Source organism: Lutra lutra, chromosome 12 (genome assembly GCF_902655055.1).
Source record: "Lutra lutra chromosome 12, mLutLut1.2, whole genome shotgun sequence".
Lineage (NCBI taxonomy): Eukaryota > Metazoa > Chordata > Mammalia > Carnivora > Mustelidae > Lutra > Lutra lutra.
Genome location: NC_062289.1, coordinates 83,720,573 through 83,738,834, shown reverse-complemented (window position 1 = coordinate 83,738,834; position 18,262 = coordinate 83,720,573). Strand labels below are relative to the sequence as shown.

The 18,262-nt window shown below is 54.2% G+C and overlaps 1 protein-coding gene across 2 annotated transcripts; it reads right to left on the bottom strand.

Moving 5' to 3' along the window:
• Nucleotides 1-1,063: 1,063 nt before the first annotated feature.
• On the bottom strand, nucleotides 1,064-10,830 carry CDK2AP1 (cyclin dependent kinase 2 associated protein 1). Of its 2 annotated transcripts, none has more exons than XM_047696330.1 (4): nucleotides 10,466-10,830; nucleotides 5,925-6,022; nucleotides 4,227-4,353; nucleotides 1,064-1,835 (listed from the first exon to the last, which is right to left on the bottom strand). In XM_047696330.1, exons 1-4 carry the CDS (start codon nucleotides 10,518-10,520, stop codon nucleotides 1,768-1,770), a joined length of 348 nt encoding a protein of 115 aa, XP_047552286.1. In that variant the 5' UTR covers nucleotides 10,521-10,830; the 3' UTR covers nucleotides 1,064-1,767. The 2 variants fall into 2 exon arrangements, with proteins under 2 accessions (XP_047552286.1, XP_047552287.1); XM_047696331.1 differs by lacking the exon at nucleotides 10,466-10,830 and adding an exon at nucleotides 6,888-6,912.
• Nucleotides 10,831-18,262: the final 7,432 nt, after the last annotated feature.

The window sequence follows — 18,262 nt, the reverse complement described above, 5'->3', positions numbered from 1 at the left end:
CTTCAGTGCAAGGCTCTGGAGGCCGGTCGCAGCACCCAGGACCCGTCCCCACATGGACCTCCATTCAGAAGGTAGCCACGCGCCTGGAAGAGTACATGACAAGCGGGTAACAGTGGAAAGAGAAATTTGGGGGCTGTAGACAGCAGAGACAGAGGCTTCAATCTGTCTCCTCTCTTGTACCTTTTGGAATTTGTGCATGAAACAGACATAGATATGCCCGCTCCCTTGAGTCCCTTACCCGCCTTTGGACCCGTCGTGGCTGGGCCCTTCCCTCCTGCCTGCAAAACTGACCCCATCCCTCCTTTGTCTCGGTCTCCAGGTCACCACGGATGGTGGTGACCAGGGCTTAGTTAGTGCCTCAGGAATGGAGTAAAAATCACCACCAAATCCCTTTGGGGGTTGCTGCTGGGGCTCACCCCACAGTCTCAGCACAGCCAGCGCAGGCCAGCCTTCCCGAGCACCAGGGCGGCGGATTGTCCCCGGGCACCAGAGGAAGCTCACAGGAGTCCAGAGGCCACCTTGTAGGAGAACTAGACTCCTGGAGCAGCCCGGAAATGCTCACAGGACAAGCATCTGGAAGCTGAGAACGGCCTCACTGTGGGCAGGCAGCGGGAAGAGTCAGTAAGACCCCTCCACTAATGTTCCTGCTCACTTCCCTGGCGGGCACCCGTGTCCACAGCAGTCACGATGCACCAGGATGCAGCTCTGCCTGACCTCCACCTTCCGACTTAGGCAAACAACTGCCTTCCTCGGCCCGGGATGTTTCAGCCATCGGCACGCAAAATGTTTCTGGGACCAGGTGGGCAAACCCTCTGGGGCAGGGATCTCTCTCGCGTTGAAGGAGCGGTTTTTCGTTTTGTTTTGTTTTAAAGATTTGATTGTTAAGTCACCACCACACGCGATGTGGGGCTCGAACTCACAAGCCCCAGATCAAGAGTTGCACCTCTAGGGACTGAGCCGGCTAGGTGCCCCCAAGGAGCTATTTTTTTAAAATATCACTTAAAAAAAAATACACAAAACAACCAACATTTAAGAATTCAAGGAACCCACACCTTAATACAAATTGTTAATGAAAATAAGCTTTATTACATCAAGTAATAAATACATACAAAGATGCAAACAGTTTTAGTCATTTTTCTTCCAGATGTTTAGATCACCTTACGGGAAAAGCAGAACTGACATCCACACACAGTCTTGGCAGGAAAACTGGGGGGTGAGGGGGATCTTGTTAGGTCAGGTTCGGTAGGGTTGCTCTCTCTTCTGTATTTATAACTTGTGCATTTTTTAAAATTGACCTCAAAGCACTCGTAGTCATGCAAGCAAATGCTTAAGCACAAAAGAAGTTATATTAAGCGGAACACACACCGTGGGGCAAACGTATGCACTCAAAAAACAAAACAAACCAAAAAAACCCTCAGAGTTGTATTAGCTTATGAAAAAGAATGGAGAACAATCTGGGTAACGTAACTGGGAGCTCTGCTGTGAGATAGGTATCTTTTACGTGCATCTTTTAAATCAATGCTTAGGAGAAAAACAAAAACAAAAAAACAAAAACCCCTGGGTAATTCCTAACTATAGAAAACGTAAATCCTAGTCCACTGCAAAATATTTCTCAATCTCAGAGCCTCGTGAACCACAGGAGGGACGTGGGAAGGAGAAACCAAACTGTTACCATTTTGAAAGCAAAGAGTTTCATCTGAACATGGGAGATGAGCTGTAACTTCTGGTCTTAGACAAAGATGGAAAACCTTCTGCGCTGATCGGCAGCTAGGATCGGGCATTCCGTTCCGTTTCCGCCAAGCACTCTCGAACCAGTCCTCTGGCGTGAATGATGCCTGGAGGAGAAACAGAGGCTGAGGTCCAGCAGAACCCACTCCCGGAGAGGAAGAGGGCCCCATGCAACCCAGCTGAAAAGCCCTCGCCCTGGAAGGGACCTCGAGACCTGCATCCAAACCACTCTGCAATTCCGGCGGTTTGAAAACCCCACCTCGAAGGCCTTCCCTCCTAGCCCAGACTCCTCTTCATGGCTCCTACCAATCCCTTCCCTTACACCGGGGATGACCAGCAAGCTCTCTTGGCAGGTCAGGCCGTCAGAGGACTGAAGAAGGTGCGTCTCCACTTGCTTTCAGTAAGCCTGACCCACTCTGCAGAGTCCAGGTCTTCCAATCGTGATTTTTCTCTGGCTTCTTCATATTCTAAGTCCTAGAAAGGGCTTGTCCAGTGTCCAGCCTGCACAGTTAGGATGCAAGACTGCTCCTTTATGTCCAACCTTGGTCCACTGTGACTGTTGCCCGCCGGGTGCCGAGAGCACCTTCCGCCCCATCACTCCCCTGCCTGTCTCCTCTCTCTGGTTTGCTGGCTACCATTTGGTTGTTGAGTTGGTTTTTTTGTTTTTTATTGTCGTTGCCTTTAGTGAATGCCGTGAGATACTAATCTCGGTGAGATACTAATCTCGTTTTAACAGGCACAAAGAATGTACTCCTTCTGAGAGGGGACAGCCAGAGGGCATTATGAATGACATCCCCATGTCACGCAGGTGGCCACATCCCACATATCTTATCTGCGAGCTTCAGAAGACTTTTTTCCAGAAAGGGCCAGACGAGTAAATATCTCAGGCTTTGCAGGCCACCTAGGCTCTGTCACAACCGTTCAAGCAGCCACTAGGGAAGCAATGGGTGTGGCCATCTTCCAATAACCCTTTATTACCAACGCTGAAGTCTGAGCTACAGATCAGTTTCACGAGTCACAGAATCTTTTTTTTCTTAAGACGTTATTTATTTATTTGACAGAGACACAGTGAGGGAGCGAGCCCAAGCAGGGGGAGTGGGAGAGGGAGAAGCAGACCCCTGCTTAGCAGGGAGGCGGACACGGGGCTCGACCCAAGGACTCTGGGATCATGACCTGAGCCAAAGGCAGACGCTTAACGACTGAGCCACCTAGGAGCCCCAAAGAATCATCTCCCGCCATTAAAAACTAAAAAACATTCTTGGCCTATCAGTTATAGTTTGCTGACCTACCTACCCGTGAGCCTTTATGACCCTTTATGACCCTTCTTTACCCTGCTCGGACATGAACTTGCCTGGCCTGGACTCGGCTACTGGTGAGCGTGACCATGGGACCAGCTGTTCACACAGCACTTGCCCTGGAGCCATCACGAGGCACATGCATCGGCTGGACTGAACCCACTGGCTTTTTAGGGTGACTGCAGATCACCTGTTAGACTCTGGGGTCCAGCATCTTCCCAGGGATTTCCACACGGGTGGCCAGAACTCCAGATGTCAGGACTGTCTTGCTTCCCCTGCCTCCAAACAGAGGTCTGGACACAGAATGATGCTCACCCGCCCCAGCCCCTGGGGGTGGGTCGGGGTTCACCGCCCCCCGACAAGCCCTGTCCACGACGGCTTCATAAACACCAGGGAAGCCCACTGCTGTACTCAGCCAGCCTCGCCCACCACTGTGGAGTCCTGGCCTCCACAGAAGCCCCCCTTTATGCCCCAGATTCACTCCAGACTCGCCTCTGCAGCCTTCCTCGGAAACACCAGATCCCTCCCACAATTAATTCGCACTTAGGCCACTGCTGTTCTGCACCGCCACCTTCTAGAACAGAAATGCTCTTCTCCCCTCCACCCCGGTGACTTCGCGAGGTGCCAGCCGATTTCATGCCCCCCCTCCCAGCCGCTCCGATCAGCTGGTCAGTCACGTAGTCACGTCTTCACGTGAGTCACTGGTTTTCTGTGACATCATGCTCCTGTCTGCCCTCTGCAATCACCAAGAACTTCAGAGCGTTCCTGCTCTCCCTCCCAGACTAGCACGGGCCCAGGCGCTCCCTCGGGCTCTGCTCCAACAGAGGGCAACACAGGACCCAGGACCTCACCACCCCGTGTCCCCGGCCCGCCCAGAGAAGGAAAAGCCTGGCGCGTCTGGCCTCCTGCAGCTCCCTGGGCCCAGCAGCAGCCAACAGACTGCTGGGCAGAGCAGGCAACAGACAAAACAGCAGGATCTGGGCTATAAAGATTCCTTTTTTAAAGCATACAGACCCTCCCAGAAGGCACAGGAGGCCCTCCTGTCAGATCCCAAGAACACCTTCATCCCATGGCCCACCCCCGCCCTTGTGGAGACCTCCACACCGGATTAACGATTTGAGAGCCCCTGAGGCACAGGGGACCTCCCCACACACCCCACAGGGAGGCGGCACCCGTCAGGGGAGTCTGGGTCCCATTACTTACCCCGTTTTAGTCTCTCCATGGCACTCTTGCTCCCAGCGTACGTGGGTCTGATCTCTTTCCCCAGCTCCTCAATGATGGCCAGCAGCTCAGCATACTTGCTTTGGGGTACCTGGCTGTTCCCTGTTCCCTAGAATCAGAAGGAAGAGCTTACATGGACCGATCCCTAACCTCACCCCAAGGCCAAAGTCAGGACAGCACCATACGCCAGCCACAGAGAGGACAGGGCAGGGAGAGGCCTGGCCCTGAGGCGGCTCCTGGAGGCAGGGCAGCCTGGCCTAGTCTCCCGGAGCGGCCGTCTGTGGGGGGGCCAGGCTGGTCCACCTTGAGGGGTAACCGCAGACCAGAGAGCTGGGCCTCTCTGCCGTCCTCCTGCAGAGAACGAAACCACCAGCAGCCTCCAGAAAGCTTTTAAAATCTCAGATGAGAAAAAAGAAGGACCGGCTTGTCTCGGCAACCACCAGGTACTTCCCAGGACCTAGGCGATGCACATGTACATCCCAGGGGAGGACGGTCCAGAGCACGGGGTCGAGACGGGGGCCACACCTTGGGGTCAGCAGGACTACAAAGAATTGCCGAAGACCGTCCGGACAGAACACAGAACGTGTTTCAATTCACTCATTTGCCCCCTCCGCCGGCAGGGCTCACCCCACAAAACACCTTTTTCCCTAGACCCCACCCATAGCCCAAGTAAGCACCCCGATGAGTGAGGCTGGGGTCCCCGGGGGCCCCCTCAAGGCCCTCGCCTACTCCTCCCTCCTCCTCTGCCACCTCCGTGTCCTGCCTCCAGGGCCTTCCTCCTGTCCTCGCTCAGCTCCCCAGCACCCTCCGGACATCGCCTCCTGGCCCGGTAGTCCTCCCTGCCATCCTCCCACTGCCGCTTTCTCTGGCGGTCCTGGCCCAGGTCCCGCATCTGCTCCTGGGACAGCACGGCCTGGCGCGGCATGGCCGGCCGCCACCCTCTCCCTGGGACAGCCTCCGCGGCGACCCTAGAATGCCGCTGCGTTCCAGTGACGGCAGAGAACCCAACGGCGGCTACGGCCAGAGGGCACCGAGGCGTGCGGCCTGGCCAGGTCCGTCCACCGGCGACAGCCAGTGAGGCCAGTGCCAGCACTGACCCCGCTGGGCGGTGAGGAAGATCTCTACAAGGCTGCCAAGCAGGGGGCAGAACCACCGAGAACCCCCGTGGCCCGGCTCAAGGACCTCCGTTCCCAATGATGCACATCTGGGCTCCAGAAGGATAGGGCCCTGTCCTCCTCTTTGCTGGGGCCACGACCTGAAGGGAGGGAGTGAGAACAGGGTCCGCTCTCCCCTGCCCAGGCGCAGATCCAGAGCCCAGGTCAGGCCTCACTTCCTCAGGAGTCCAGTCCAGAGACCCCCGCCACAGGGACACACGTGGCCAGTGGCCCCAACAGGGTGTGCAGCCCTCAGGCCTTCCCAGCCTCTCCTCGGGCTCTCCGCCCCCCACCTCTCAGGACCCCCGTGAAACACACATCCCACCCCTCGCCCTGATGCCTCGAGGCTTGAGACTGGAGGCTGGCCAGGGCCATGGTGAAAGTCCAGATGACTGTTCCATCCCGTCACGTCTACTGTGTCTGTCCCAGCCGCTCTCCTGCCCGGATGGCGGGAAGCATGTCCCCTTGGTGCCCAGGCCAGCCCCATGGCCCCTCCCACCCATCACACATCCCCCCACTGCCGTACCTGGGTGTAGCCGAGAGACGGCGGCCCGTAGTCGCTCAGCAGCTGGCGGTACTGGGAGGATGTCGCCATGCTGGTGGAGGGCGGGTGGACGCTCCCAGCTACGGGGGACAAGAGAAGAGTCAGCGATCGTGTAACTGTACCCAAAGCAAAGACTCTGGGTCCTGCCACAGTACCCCTACCCCAGGACCATGCCAAACAGCAGTGTTTTGTCCTCAAAGGACAGAGACCCCACTCCCGTCCCCTGGTTCGGCGATGGCCGATGCTCAGCCCAGATGACAGGAAGGTGCAGCGAGCAGGTCGCCGCTCCTCATTCCCACCAGCACAGCGGCCGCCGCGTCCCAACCACCGGGCTCACTCCTGGCCGCGAGGTCGGGATCGGTAGCAAAGATGAAATCTGTGGCTACCCTTGGCCTAATCCCTGCCGCAGGGGCCCACCTGCTACTGGGGCTGGTCCACACGGCCCGTGCCCGGCCCCCCGCCCACGTCTGCTAAGGGAGACAGGGAGGGCTCCGAGGGCCGGAGACCTCCCCACTTCAGGAGACCGGCTCACTGGACCCCAGGTCCGGAATCTGGAGTCTATCACCGTGTGTCTGCGTGTCCTCGGTCGCCCTCCGTCTGCCTGAGCCCCTGTGGTTCCCTCCCCAAAGAGGGGCCAGGACCCGCGACAGTCTGCTCCTACGGCTGGATGGCTCCCACCCCAAGAGGGGAGGGACAGGGCCCCGTCTGTGGACGGCAGCACTCAGACACCCCGTCCCTCAGCGGCAAGGGAGCACGTGGGGACAGGGCCCGGCTCGGAATGGAGTCTCCGGGCTGGGGGGTGGGGTGGGGAGTCATCAGCGGGGAATTTTCCGGCTCCAGCTCGGTAGCCGGAAGCGTGCAGACCCATAATGGCGGCCAAGTGGCCATTAGCGGGTAGAGGATGTCCTGCAGAATTACAAACAGCGGTAACCATGGAGAATTTACCTAGCCCTCCTCGGCAGCCGACCGCCTGCCTCCACGCCCAGCCGAGGAGCAGCTCCCCCTCTGCCTGCCGCCCCCAGAGCCACACGGTCTCTCGAGCACACGGCGCACTACGCAGACTTGGCCCCGGGGATGGACAGCTGGTGCCAGGCTGGCCAAAGCGACCAGCTGCTCATCTGGTGCGAGCAGGGGAGGGGACAGGGAGGAAGGACGCTCGGGAGCTCCGGCTGCCGGAGTGCAAGGGGCCCTCGGGGAGCCCTGGAGGCCCGCACCGGGAAGAGACACACAGTCTGGAGAGGGTGGGCGTTCTCCTGAGCCACACGCCACAGGACAGGCTGGCACCCCGAGCCCTGTCCCTCTGTCCTTCTGGCCAGGAGCTGGGAACAGCTCTGTACCCGAGATGTCCTCCTCGCTCTCAGGCCTGCCCCGATTTTACCTCCCGCACCCCAAGCCGGGGCCCCGGTTTCGGCTCCAATGTGGGGTGCCCAGTCAGGGAACATGGTTCCTGCCGCCTCTCAGCTGGTAAGAGGGCACATCATGGGGCCTGTCCTCGCCCCAGTCGCCACGCCTCTCAAGCAGGGACCGTAAGACACCTGTGCTACGGGGCCCACAGTGCTCAGGCAGGGGATGAACCGCCAGCAGTACTGCGACCTCCATCCAAGGCAACCACAGACGTGCAGCGGCTGGAGCACAGGGACAGGGCGGGTGCCCCCCCAAGGACCCCTCACCACAGCAGCCAAACGCCAACTTCCCGAACCTCCTGATGTGGGCAGTGAGTGTGGTCTTTGCAGCCCCAGATCCGGGTTCCAGCCCTGGCTGCCACAAGATATCACACCTCTCTGGAAGGCCAGGACGCTAAGTGCAACCCCAGGGGGGTACACACCCCTGCAGAGCAGCCCAGGGTCTAGGACATTCCGGGTTGTGGGCAGGAGATGAGCGGGACTCGGGAGCTCACTCCCTGAACCGCCCTCACCTCTTGTTGATAGTCCCGTGTTTCTCACTTCCCTGCCTCCTGTCCCATCCGCTTTCCTACAGACGAGTGCCTGGACCAGGACTTGGTCTGGCTGTGACCTTGGAAGAGACCTTACCCTTTCTGGGGTTCAGTTTCTCCACCTGTTTGAGGCAATGGTTCCCAACAGAATGTCTAAAACCCCAGTCTTCCATGGGTCTAGGGTTAGGTCGAGGGGGTGGGTGCTAAGAGAGAGGGAGGAGAAATCACCTGGTTGGGTGGGGGGCTGGGGTCAGACAACCGCTGAGGGCTTGCCTTTCCCATCACCAGGTGACATGGTAGGTGACCCCAATCGTGTGTCAGTGCCAGTCTCTTACTCTGCTGAACAGGAGGGGGGTGTGTGTGAGGCCCTGGGGAGAGTTGGCAGAAGGGCCCTGAGTTCTACTCATGCCCACTCCTTCCGGCAGACACAGGGAGGGCCAGTGCAGCGGACTGCAGGAGGCCAGGGAGAAAACCAGACTGGGCGTGAGCACGGCAGTCTCCGAGCATCACAGACAATGCACACAGTGTGCGGGGACCAGGGAGGGCCCGGAGCCGAGGGAGGGATTGGCAGAGGCCAGCAGCTCCTGGGGCCAGGCGCAGCTCCCCGCCCCCACGCCAGACAAAGAGCGGCCTGGGCCTGGGGAGCTGGCGGCCTTCCCGCCACTTGGGGCGCCTGGGGGGGGTGGGATGTGCTCTCCGGCGGGGAGGCGGGGGCTTTGTCTAACTCCGCCACTGCCACCGCCGGCCAGGCCGCGGCTTGGCAACCCGCGAGCAGGAGGCAGTGCTGGAGGGCGTGAGGGATGATGACAAGGAAGCCGGAGGAGCGGCAGCGGAGAGTCCATCTTGGATGCAAATGGCAGGGGGAGGCTGGGGCTTTCCGAAGGGTCCATGGGGAGGCGCGCAGCCCCCCGCCATAACACCAGATATCTGGGGACCTCAGCAGTCCTCCTGGCAATCAGCACAGAGGAAAACCTGTGCACAGGTGCCAGCCAGCCCAGTACAGGGCTGCAGGGGTCCTGAGTGGGTGCCCCTGTCACTTGACCCTAATCCCCAAAGGTCTCAGTTTAGGACACCTGCCTCAAGTATCCGAGGCCAGGCCTGAGATTTCCAGGGTGCCCACGCTGGCAGCAAGACCTTCCGGCCTGCATACCCCAGAAACGGATGAGGCAAGCAAAGAGAAATCTTATCTGGACCACAAAGCCTGTCTCTGTAAGGTCTGCAGACCCCGAAGGTGGTGCGAACATTTGAGAAAATAGTGGCTGTTGGCTCTTGGGACGCAGACCCCAAATTTAACCAATTCAACTTTGCCTCCACTGGCACACTGAATCTTAACCCTTTCCAACCCCCAAATCTGTGTTCTATAAGTTGAAATATGTATAGATAGACAGACAGACTGATTTCCTGGGTCCCTCTTCAGCTTTTTGGAGTTATAGAGTCACCGTTTGGAGACAAGGCCCAAAACTCGCGGCCAACTGCCAACGTGGCATTTCTGACCAGCAAGGCCAATCCCCACCCCCACCAGGCCTCTGCCCCCTCCCCCCTCCAACGCGCCTGCTTTTTTGGAAGTCAGCTGCCAAGTGTCTAAAGGAGAAAGACCCAAGCAAGGGGAAAAGCAGATCACACCCTAACATCACCATCTTCCTTCCCCGACCCCAGGCCTCCCTAGATCCCTGGGCAAGCTCCGGGGCACAGCAGGGAGCCGCCTGACAACTTCTGGAGGAGTTTCCTGGGATCGCCGGGCTCCAGCCCCCGGGAAGGGGGAGGACGCCCCTCCACTCCGGCTTCCACAGAAGGGGCCTTCGAAGCCCAGACTTGGGGGCTCCGAGATGCGGGGGTCTGGGCTGAACGCCGGCGTCACCCACCGCCCGCGGGCACTCAGAAGCCCCCGGTCTTCTCCAACTTCTGTCACTGCGCGCACGCCTGAGGGGACATCCGGCGTGCCGCGTTGCGGGCACCCCAGCTCCGGTGCGCCGGACCGAGCCCCCACGGATGATCGAGTCCCCCGCACCGCAGGTGACCCCAGCGGCCCCGCGCGCTCAGGGGGAGCTCGCACCTGGCACGCTCGCCGCCCCCGCCCTGCCCACGCACGGCCTGGCCTGGCTCGCCTGCACCCCTGCAGCCCGCTCCCCACCCAGCCCCGGGCCCGCGCCCCCTGCTCCCCAAGGGCGACCCGGGCCCCGCGCCCCGCTCCCGGCGTGGCCCGGCCGCTCCCGACTCCCGCCGGCAGGGGCCCTCGCCGAGCCGCCCAAAAGCCAGAGGAAAAAGGAGCAGAGAAAAGCCTCCCCCGCCCTCGCCCGCCGCGCTCCCCGCGATCCCTCGGCCGCCGGCGTGGGGGGGGACCTCGGCGGCCGCCCGCGCCCCCGGCCCCGGCCGAGCCCCGCCGCGGCACGGGGCGCCCCCGCGAACTTTGGCGGCGCGGGCGCCGGAATCATGGCGGCGGCGGCCGCGCTGCCCCGGGCCGGGACCCGGTGCCCGGCGCCCCCGGCCACCGCGGGCCCCCGGGAGCCGGGGCCGGGGCCGGGCGCGCCGGCCCCCAACTTGGCGGCACTTGGGGCGCGGCGCGCGCGGCCCGCGGGGCGCACTCACTCACCGGCGTTGAGGGAGGCGGCGGGCATGTGCGCGGCCAAGTTCGGTTTGTAAGACATCCCCCCGAGCGGCGGGGCGCGCCGGGGCGCCGCGGGGCCAGGCCCGCGAGGGCGGCGGCGGCGGCGGCGGCGGCGGCGAGGCCGGGCGGCGGCGAGGCGGGCCCGGCGTCCGAGCGCCTGTCCGTGCGCCCGCCGAGCTCCCGCGCACTTTTTGTTGTTGACGGCTCGGGCCGCACCGGCAAATATGGCCGTCCCTCACCCTGACACCCGCTGCAGTATATCACCCATACATCGGGCGGGCGGGCGCAGGGGCGGCCGCAAACTTTGAGCAGAGCCAGCGGGGCCGGCCCGGGCCGGGAGGGGGCGGCCCGGCACGCCGCGGCCCGGCGTCAGGGGGCGGCTCCGCCCGCGGCCGCGCCCCGCGCCTCCGGCCGCGCTGGGCGCCCGCAACTTGGCAAAGTTTGGGGGGCTGGGTCCCGGCGGCGCCCGGGGCCCGCGTGGGTCCCTTTCTTCTGCTAGGCTCTCAGCGCCCGGAGACTCGCTATTTTACCGCTTCGTCTCTTTCTTTCCTTCCTTCCTTTCTTTTTTTTTAATTAGCTAGGTAGGATTTCAGAATTACTTTTTTCCCCCTTGGATGTGGGGGCAGGGATGGAAAATTACCTGGAGAAAATGGTGGCGAGTGGTATTTTTAAGCACGTAGATCATTCCAGACGCCGAAGTCTGGCCATTCCCCAGAATAAGAACAACCAATTCTTGACATTGATTTCAAATAAATTTCGTGTCCCTGTCAGTATTAAGTGGTTTTTAACCCTTCTGGAGGCCTACGAGACTCCTTGGAGACTGACAAAAACCAGAGGCCTCTTCCGTGCGAAATTCACTCTTGCATCCACATAAACTCTACATGTTAACTCATTCAGATGTTTAAGAAGCGCCTACTATGTGCCTGGCACCGGTCCAGGCGCCGAGGATACAAGAATGAACCTGACAAAATTTCTACGTTCCTGGAGTAATTTTTTATTGAAGTAACAATTTTCCGCCCTCCTCCCACCCCCACCCCTCCTGGCCATCTTCAGGTCTGACCAAAACATAGCATCAAATGTGTATCTTGGATTAGATGACTAAGCTTTTGAAGGTTCTGTTTCTTGGAGTTCCGCTTAAACAGTAAATCTCGTCAAAATACACAGGATACCCACCCTTTTCTGCCGTTTTTAATTGCCATGCCTTGCAGATTTTAATTAGTCACAGACCTTCAGGCACATCTGGATCTAGTGAAGACATCAACCTCCCCACCGAGAGGGAAGGGTTACCACACATGCCTTCCCTCTTCTCATTTAGGATTCAAAGTGCAGGTGATACCCCCTCTCCAGCTTAACCAGCACCCCCGGGGATCAGCTTTAGGATCTTTCAAGGATCAAGCAAGGATGCTCAGGGAAATTTCATTTCGTGAATGAATTAATGCCAAGCTCTCCTACACTGCCCCAGGGGCCCAAATACTCCAGAGCAGCATTGTCCATTCGAAATATAAAAGCGAGCCACATATGTAATTTTAAATGTTCTAGCTGTCACAGTTTAGAAATCAAAAGACTGGCGAAACTGATCTGTTTGACACAATATATCTTGAACAATATGTCAAATATAATGAACATAGAGAAGTTAAGATACTTTCTATTCTTTTCATCCTACAGAGCCTTGGAGAAGTAGCATGCATTGCACACACTCACATGGGATCTTAATTCAGACTAGTCACTTTTCAAGGGTGCCACAGCCCCAAGAGGTAGGGGCTTTCCTATTGGACAGTGCAGGGCTAGAAGCTGCAAGGAGAGAGCTCATAAGGCACATACACCTGGGTACTAATTCTGGCTCTACCTGAGAGCTGTGTGCCTGGGCCTCGGTTTCCTTGATGCAAGAATCTGGATCTCAGAGACCTGCCCCATTCCTCCTGCAAATGGTCTGGGCTATTCTCTTTTGATATTATTTTTTGACGTGATGCCTAACCCCTTTACTTTAAGGCCTGATCATCACTGAAAACTTTTTTTTTTAAGACTTTATTTATTTATTTGACAGACATAGATCACAAGTAGGCAGAGAGGCAGGCAGAGAGGGAGGGGGAAGGAGGCTCCCTGCCGAGCAGAGAGCCCAAGGCAGGGCTCGATCCCAGGATCCTGGGATCATGACCTGAGCCGAAGGCAGAGGCTTTAACCCACTGAGCCACCCAGGCGCCCCTTTTCTTTTGTTTTTAATTGACATACAATTCATTTAGCTTAAAATGTACCCCTTTTTTTTAATGTACCCTTTTAAAATATATAATTACACCTAGCTTTAGGCAACTGCTAATCTATATTCTATGAACTGACCTATTCTGGACAATTCATATAAATGGAATTACACAACGTGTGACCTTCCGTGCCTGGCTTCTAAGCATGTTTTCAAGGTTCATCTGTGTTGTAATACGTATCAGTACTTTGTTCCTTTTTTATGGCTGAATAATATTCCAATGTACAGATAGGCTCTGTTTTGTTTCTCCATCTACCCATTGAGGGACATCTGGGTTATGTCTACTTTTTGCCTATTGTGAATACCACTGCTACAAACATAGGTGTGCGAGTTTTTGTGGGAACATGTTTTCAATCCTTTGGGATCTATACCCAGGAATGGAATTGTTAGGCCATATAGTAACTCCCTTTCACTTTTTGAGAAACTATCAAATTTATTTCCATAGTGGCTGTACCATTTTCCATTCCTACCAGTGATGTAAAAGTGTTCCAGTTACTTCTCACTGATATTTTTATTATCTGGCTTTTTTTTTTTTTTTAAAATCCTAGTGGATGAAAACTTTTTTTTTAAAAATATTTTATTTATTTATTTGACAGAGAGATCACAAATAGGCAGAGAGGCAGGCAGAGAGAGAGGAGGAAGCAGGCTCCCTGCTGAGCAGAGAGCCCGATGCGGGGCTCAATCCCAAGACCCCGGGATCATGACCTGAGCCGAAGGCAGAGGCTTAACCCACTGAGCCACCCAGGCGCCCCTGGATGTGAACTTTTATCTCACAGTTTTGATTTGCATTTCTCTAGTGAATAGTGATGCTGAGAATCTTTCCCTGTGTTTTCTAACCATTTGTAGATCTTGGGAGATATAGGTCTATTCTGGTCCTTTGCCCATTTTTTGTGTTCTTTTTCTTTTTTAAGATTTTATTTATTATTTTTAAAGATTTCACTTATGTATTTGAGACAGAGAGAGAGACTTCATGAGAGAGAGAGCATGAGCAGGAGGTAGGGGCAGAGGGAGAGGGAGAAGCAGACTCCTTGCTGAGCCGGGAGCCTGACACAGGGCTCCATCCTAGGACTCCAGGATGGAGCCCCTAAGATTTTATTATTAAGTAATCTTGGGGCGCCTGGGTGGCTCAGTCGTTAAGCATCTGACTTCAGCTCAGGTCATGATCCCAGGGTCCTGGGATCGAGCCCCACATTGGGCTCCCTGCTCAGTGGGAAGCCTGCTTCTCCCTCTCCTCCTACCCATGCTTGTGTTCCGTCTCTCTCACTGTCAAATAAATAAACAAAATCATTTTAAAAAAATAAGTACTCACTACACCCCAACATGGGGCTTGAACTTACAGGCCCAAGATTCAAGGGCTGTACGCTTCGTGGACTGAGCCCAGCCAGGCACTCCTGCCCATTTTTAAATTGAGATTTCTCTTTATGCTAGGTTATAAGAATTCTTTATGTATTCTGGAAAGAGTTGCTTCTCAGATATATAATTTACAAATCTTCTCTCCCGTTCTGTGGGTTGTCTTTTAATTTTCTTGATAATGTCCATGGACACATAAGTTCTTAATTTGAAGTCCAATTTATTTTTTTTCTTTTGGTTTGCTTCTGCTCTTGGTGTCATTTTTATTTTTTAAGATTTTATTTATTGGGGCGCCTGGGTGGCTCAGTGGGTTAAAACCTCTGCCTTCGGCTCAGGTCATGATCTCAGGGTCCTGGGATCGAAGCCCGCATAGGGCTCTCTGCTCAGCGGGGACTCTGCTTCCCCCTCTCTCTCTGCCTGCCTCTCTGCCTACTTGTGATCTCTCTCTTCCTCTGTCAAGTAAATAAATAAAACCTTTAAAAAAATCTTTATAAGATTTTATTTATTTATTTGACAGAGATCATAAGTAGGCAGAGAGGCAGGCGGGGGCGGGGGAGGGAAAGCATGCTCTCCACTGAGCAGAGAGCCAGATATGGGACACGATCCCAGGACCCTGAGATCAGGACCTGAACTGAAAGCAGAGGCTTACCCCACTGAGCCACTCAGGTACCCGTCTTTGAAAAGAGTTTTAAAGTTTTTGTTCTTGCATTTAGGTATTTGATCCATTTTTATTTTTTATTATTTTTAAGGATTTTATTTATTTATTTGACCCAGAGAGAGTTCAAGCAGGGGGAGCAGACAGAGGGAGAGGAAGAAGCCGGCTCCCCAAAGAGCAAGGAGCCAGACATGGGACTCGATCCCAGGACCCTCTGAAATCATGACCTGAGCCCAAGGCAGACGTTCAACCAACTGAGCCACCCAGGTGCTCCATGTGTTTGATCCATTTTTAAATTAGTTATTGTGTATGGTGTGATGTGGGTCCAAGTTCATTCTTTGTATGTTGGAGTCTAGCTGTCTGCGTACCATTCACTAGGAAGACTGCTCTTTCCCATTGAATGGTCTTGGCACCCTTGTTGAAAATCAATTGATGATAAAGATGAGTGTTTATTTCTAGACTCTCAGTCCTGTTCCGTCAATCTGCAGGTCTATCCCTACACCAAAGTCACATGGCTTTGATTACTCTAGCTTTGAAGTGAGCTTTGAATTGAGGAGGTGCAAATACTCCAACTTTTTCTTTTTCAAGATTGTTTTGGCTCTTTGGGTCCCTTGCCTTTCCATGCTAGTTTTAGGATCAGATTGTTCATTAAAAAAAATTTTTTTAGGGGCACCTGGGTGGCTCAGTGGGTTAAAGCCTCTGCCTTCGGCTCGGGTCATGATCCCAGGGTCCTGGGATCGAGCCCCGCATCGGGCTCTCTGCTTAGCGGGGAGCCTGCTTCCTCCTTTCTCTCTGCCGGCCTCTCTGCCTACTTGTGATCTCTGTCTGTCAAATAATTAAGTAAACTAAATCTTTAAAAAAAAAAAACAAAAAAAAACAAAAAAAATTTTTTTTTTTAAAGGGCTACTGGAATTCCTACAGGGCGTGTATTAAATCTGTGTATCAGTTTAGGGAGTGTTGCTATCTTTTTTTTTTTTAATATTTTATTTATTTATTTGACAGAGAGAAATCACAGATAAGCAGAGAGGCAGGCAGAGAGAGAGGAGGAAGCAGACTCCCTGCTGAGCAGTAAGCCCAATGTGGGGCTCGAACCCAGGACCTGGGATCATGACCTGAGCCGAAGGCAGCGGCTTAACCCACTGAGCCACCCAGGCACCCCGGGAGTATTGCTATCTTAATTGCATTATTGTCCTCCAACCCGTGAATGCAGGCTGTTGTTACATTTAGGAAGGTTTATTCCCTGTAGCTTCAACAATGTCTTATAGTTTCCAGCGTGCAAGTCTTGTATTTCTTTTTTAATTTTATTTATTTATTTGACAGACAGAGATCACAAGTAGGCAGAGAGGCAGGCAGAGAGAGAGGGGGAAGCAGGCTCCCTGCTGAGCAGAGAGCCTGATGCGGAGATCGATCCCAGGACCCTGGGATCATTCATGATCTGAGCCGAAGGCAGAGGCTTTAACCCACTGAGCCACCAGGCGCCCCAAGTCTTATATTTCTTTGGTTGAATTTATTCCTACATACTTCACTATATTTTTTTAAAAGATTTTAAAATTTATTTCAGGAAGAGAGAGACTGAGAGAGAGCAGGAGGAGGGGCAGTGGGAGAGAGAGACGGAGAATCTCCAGCGGACTCCACACTGAGTGCAGAGCCCGAGGTGGGGCTCAATGTCACGACCCTGATATCATGACCTGAGCCAAAACCAAGAGCTGGACACTTAATCAACTGAGCCATCCAGACTCCCCAGTATTGCACTATTTTTGATGCTATTGTAAATGGAATATTTTTCTTGATTTTTGGATTGTTCATTGCTAATATATACAAATATAAGTAATTTTTGTGTGTTGTCTTGTATCCTGCAACTTCTTGAACTTACTTATTCTGCTGGTTAGTGTGCGTGTGTGTGTCTATGTATTTAGGATTTTCTGTATATAGAGGTCCCTGGCTGGCTCAGTCAATAGAGCAAACTCTTGATCTCAGGGTCCCAAGTTCAAGCCCCACACTCGGTGTGGAACCTACTGTAAAAAAAATAAAATGGGGCATCTGGGTGGCACAGTCAGTTAAGCATCTGACTCTTGGTTTCAGCTCAAGTCATGATCTCAAAGATGTAATATCCAGCTCCATGGGTTTCTCTCTTCCTCTCCCGCTCCATCCTTAACCCCCATGCTCACACGCATGTACTTTCTTTCTCTCTCTAAAATAAAATCTTTTTTTTTTAATTTTTTTAAAATTTATTTGACAGAGATCACAAATAGGCAGAGAGGCAGACAGAGAGAGAGGGGGAAGCAGGCTCCCCGCTGAGCAGAGAGCCCGACATGGGGCTCGATCCCAGGACCCTGGGACCATGACCTGAGCCAAACGCAGAGGCTTTAACCCACTGAGCCACCCAGGTGCCCCTAAAATAAAATCTTTTTTTTTTTTTTTTTAAAAAAGGACTTTCTGGGGGCACCTGGATGGCCCAGTGGTTTAAAGCCTCTGTCTTGGGCTCAGGTCATGATCTCAGGGTCCTGGGATCGAGCCCCGCTTCGGGCCCTCTGCTCAGCATGGAGCCTGCTTTCTTCTCTCTCTGCCTGCCTTTCTGCCTACCTGTGATCTCTATCCATCAAACAAATAAATAAAATCTTTAAAAAAAAAAAAAAGGACTTTCTGTATATAAAATCATGTCATCTGTAAAGAGTTTTACTTCTTCCTTTCCAAATGGGATGTCTTTTATTTCTGTTTCTTGCCAATTGCCCTGACTAGAACCTCGAGAACATTTTGGGTAGAGATGGTGAGAGCAGACATCCTCTTCTTGTTCCTGATATAGGGGGAAAGATTTCAGCATTTCACCATTAAGTATGATGTTCACTTTAGGTGCCTGGGTGGCTCAGTGGTTAAAGCCTCAGCCTTCGGCTCGGGTCATGATCTCAGGGTCCTGGGATCGAGTCCCGCATCGGGCTCTCTGCTCAGCAGGGAGCTTGCCTCCTCCTCCTGTCTCTCTCTGCCTGCCTCTCTGCCTACTTGTGATCTGTCAAATAAATAAAAAAAAATCTTAAAAAAAAAAAAAAGTATGATGTTCACTTTGGGCTTGTCAGATGCCCTTTATCAAGTGGAGGAATTTCCCTTCTATCACTAGTTTGTTGTAGAGTGTTTTTATTGGGAGAGTTGGATTTTATTTTATTTATTATTATTATTTTTTAAGATTTTCCCTATTATTTTATTTTTTAAGAAAAAATTTTATGTGGGGCACCTGGGTGGCTCAGAGGGTTAAGCCTCTGCCTTCGGCTCAGGTCATGATCTCAGGGTCCTGTGATCGAGTCCCGCATTGGGCTCTCTGCTTGGTGGGGAGCCTGCTTCCTCTCTCTCTCTGCCTACTTGTGATCTCTCTCTCTGTCAAATGAATAAATAAAAATCTTTAAGTTAAAAAAAAGAAAAAATTCATTTATTTGAGATGGAGCAAGAGTGAGTGAGAGAGCGCGCACGCACAAGTGGTGGGAGAGGAGCAGAGGGAGAGGGAGAAGCAGGCTCCCTGTTGAGCAGAGATCCC

Coding starts and splice junctions, on each gene's coding strand:
- CDK2AP1 (XM_047696330.1), bottom strand. CDS start 10,520: ATGTCTTACAAACCGAACTTGGCCGCGCACATGCCCGCCGCCTCCCTC. Junction 6,023..10,465: donor CGCCGCCTCCCTCAACGCCG/GTGAGTGAGTGC, acceptor TGTCCCCCGTAG/CTGGGAGCGTCCACCCGCCC. Junction 1,836..4,226: donor CATGGAGAGACTAAAACGGG/GTAAGTAATGGG, acceptor TTTCTCCTCCAG/GCATCATTCACGCCAGAGGA.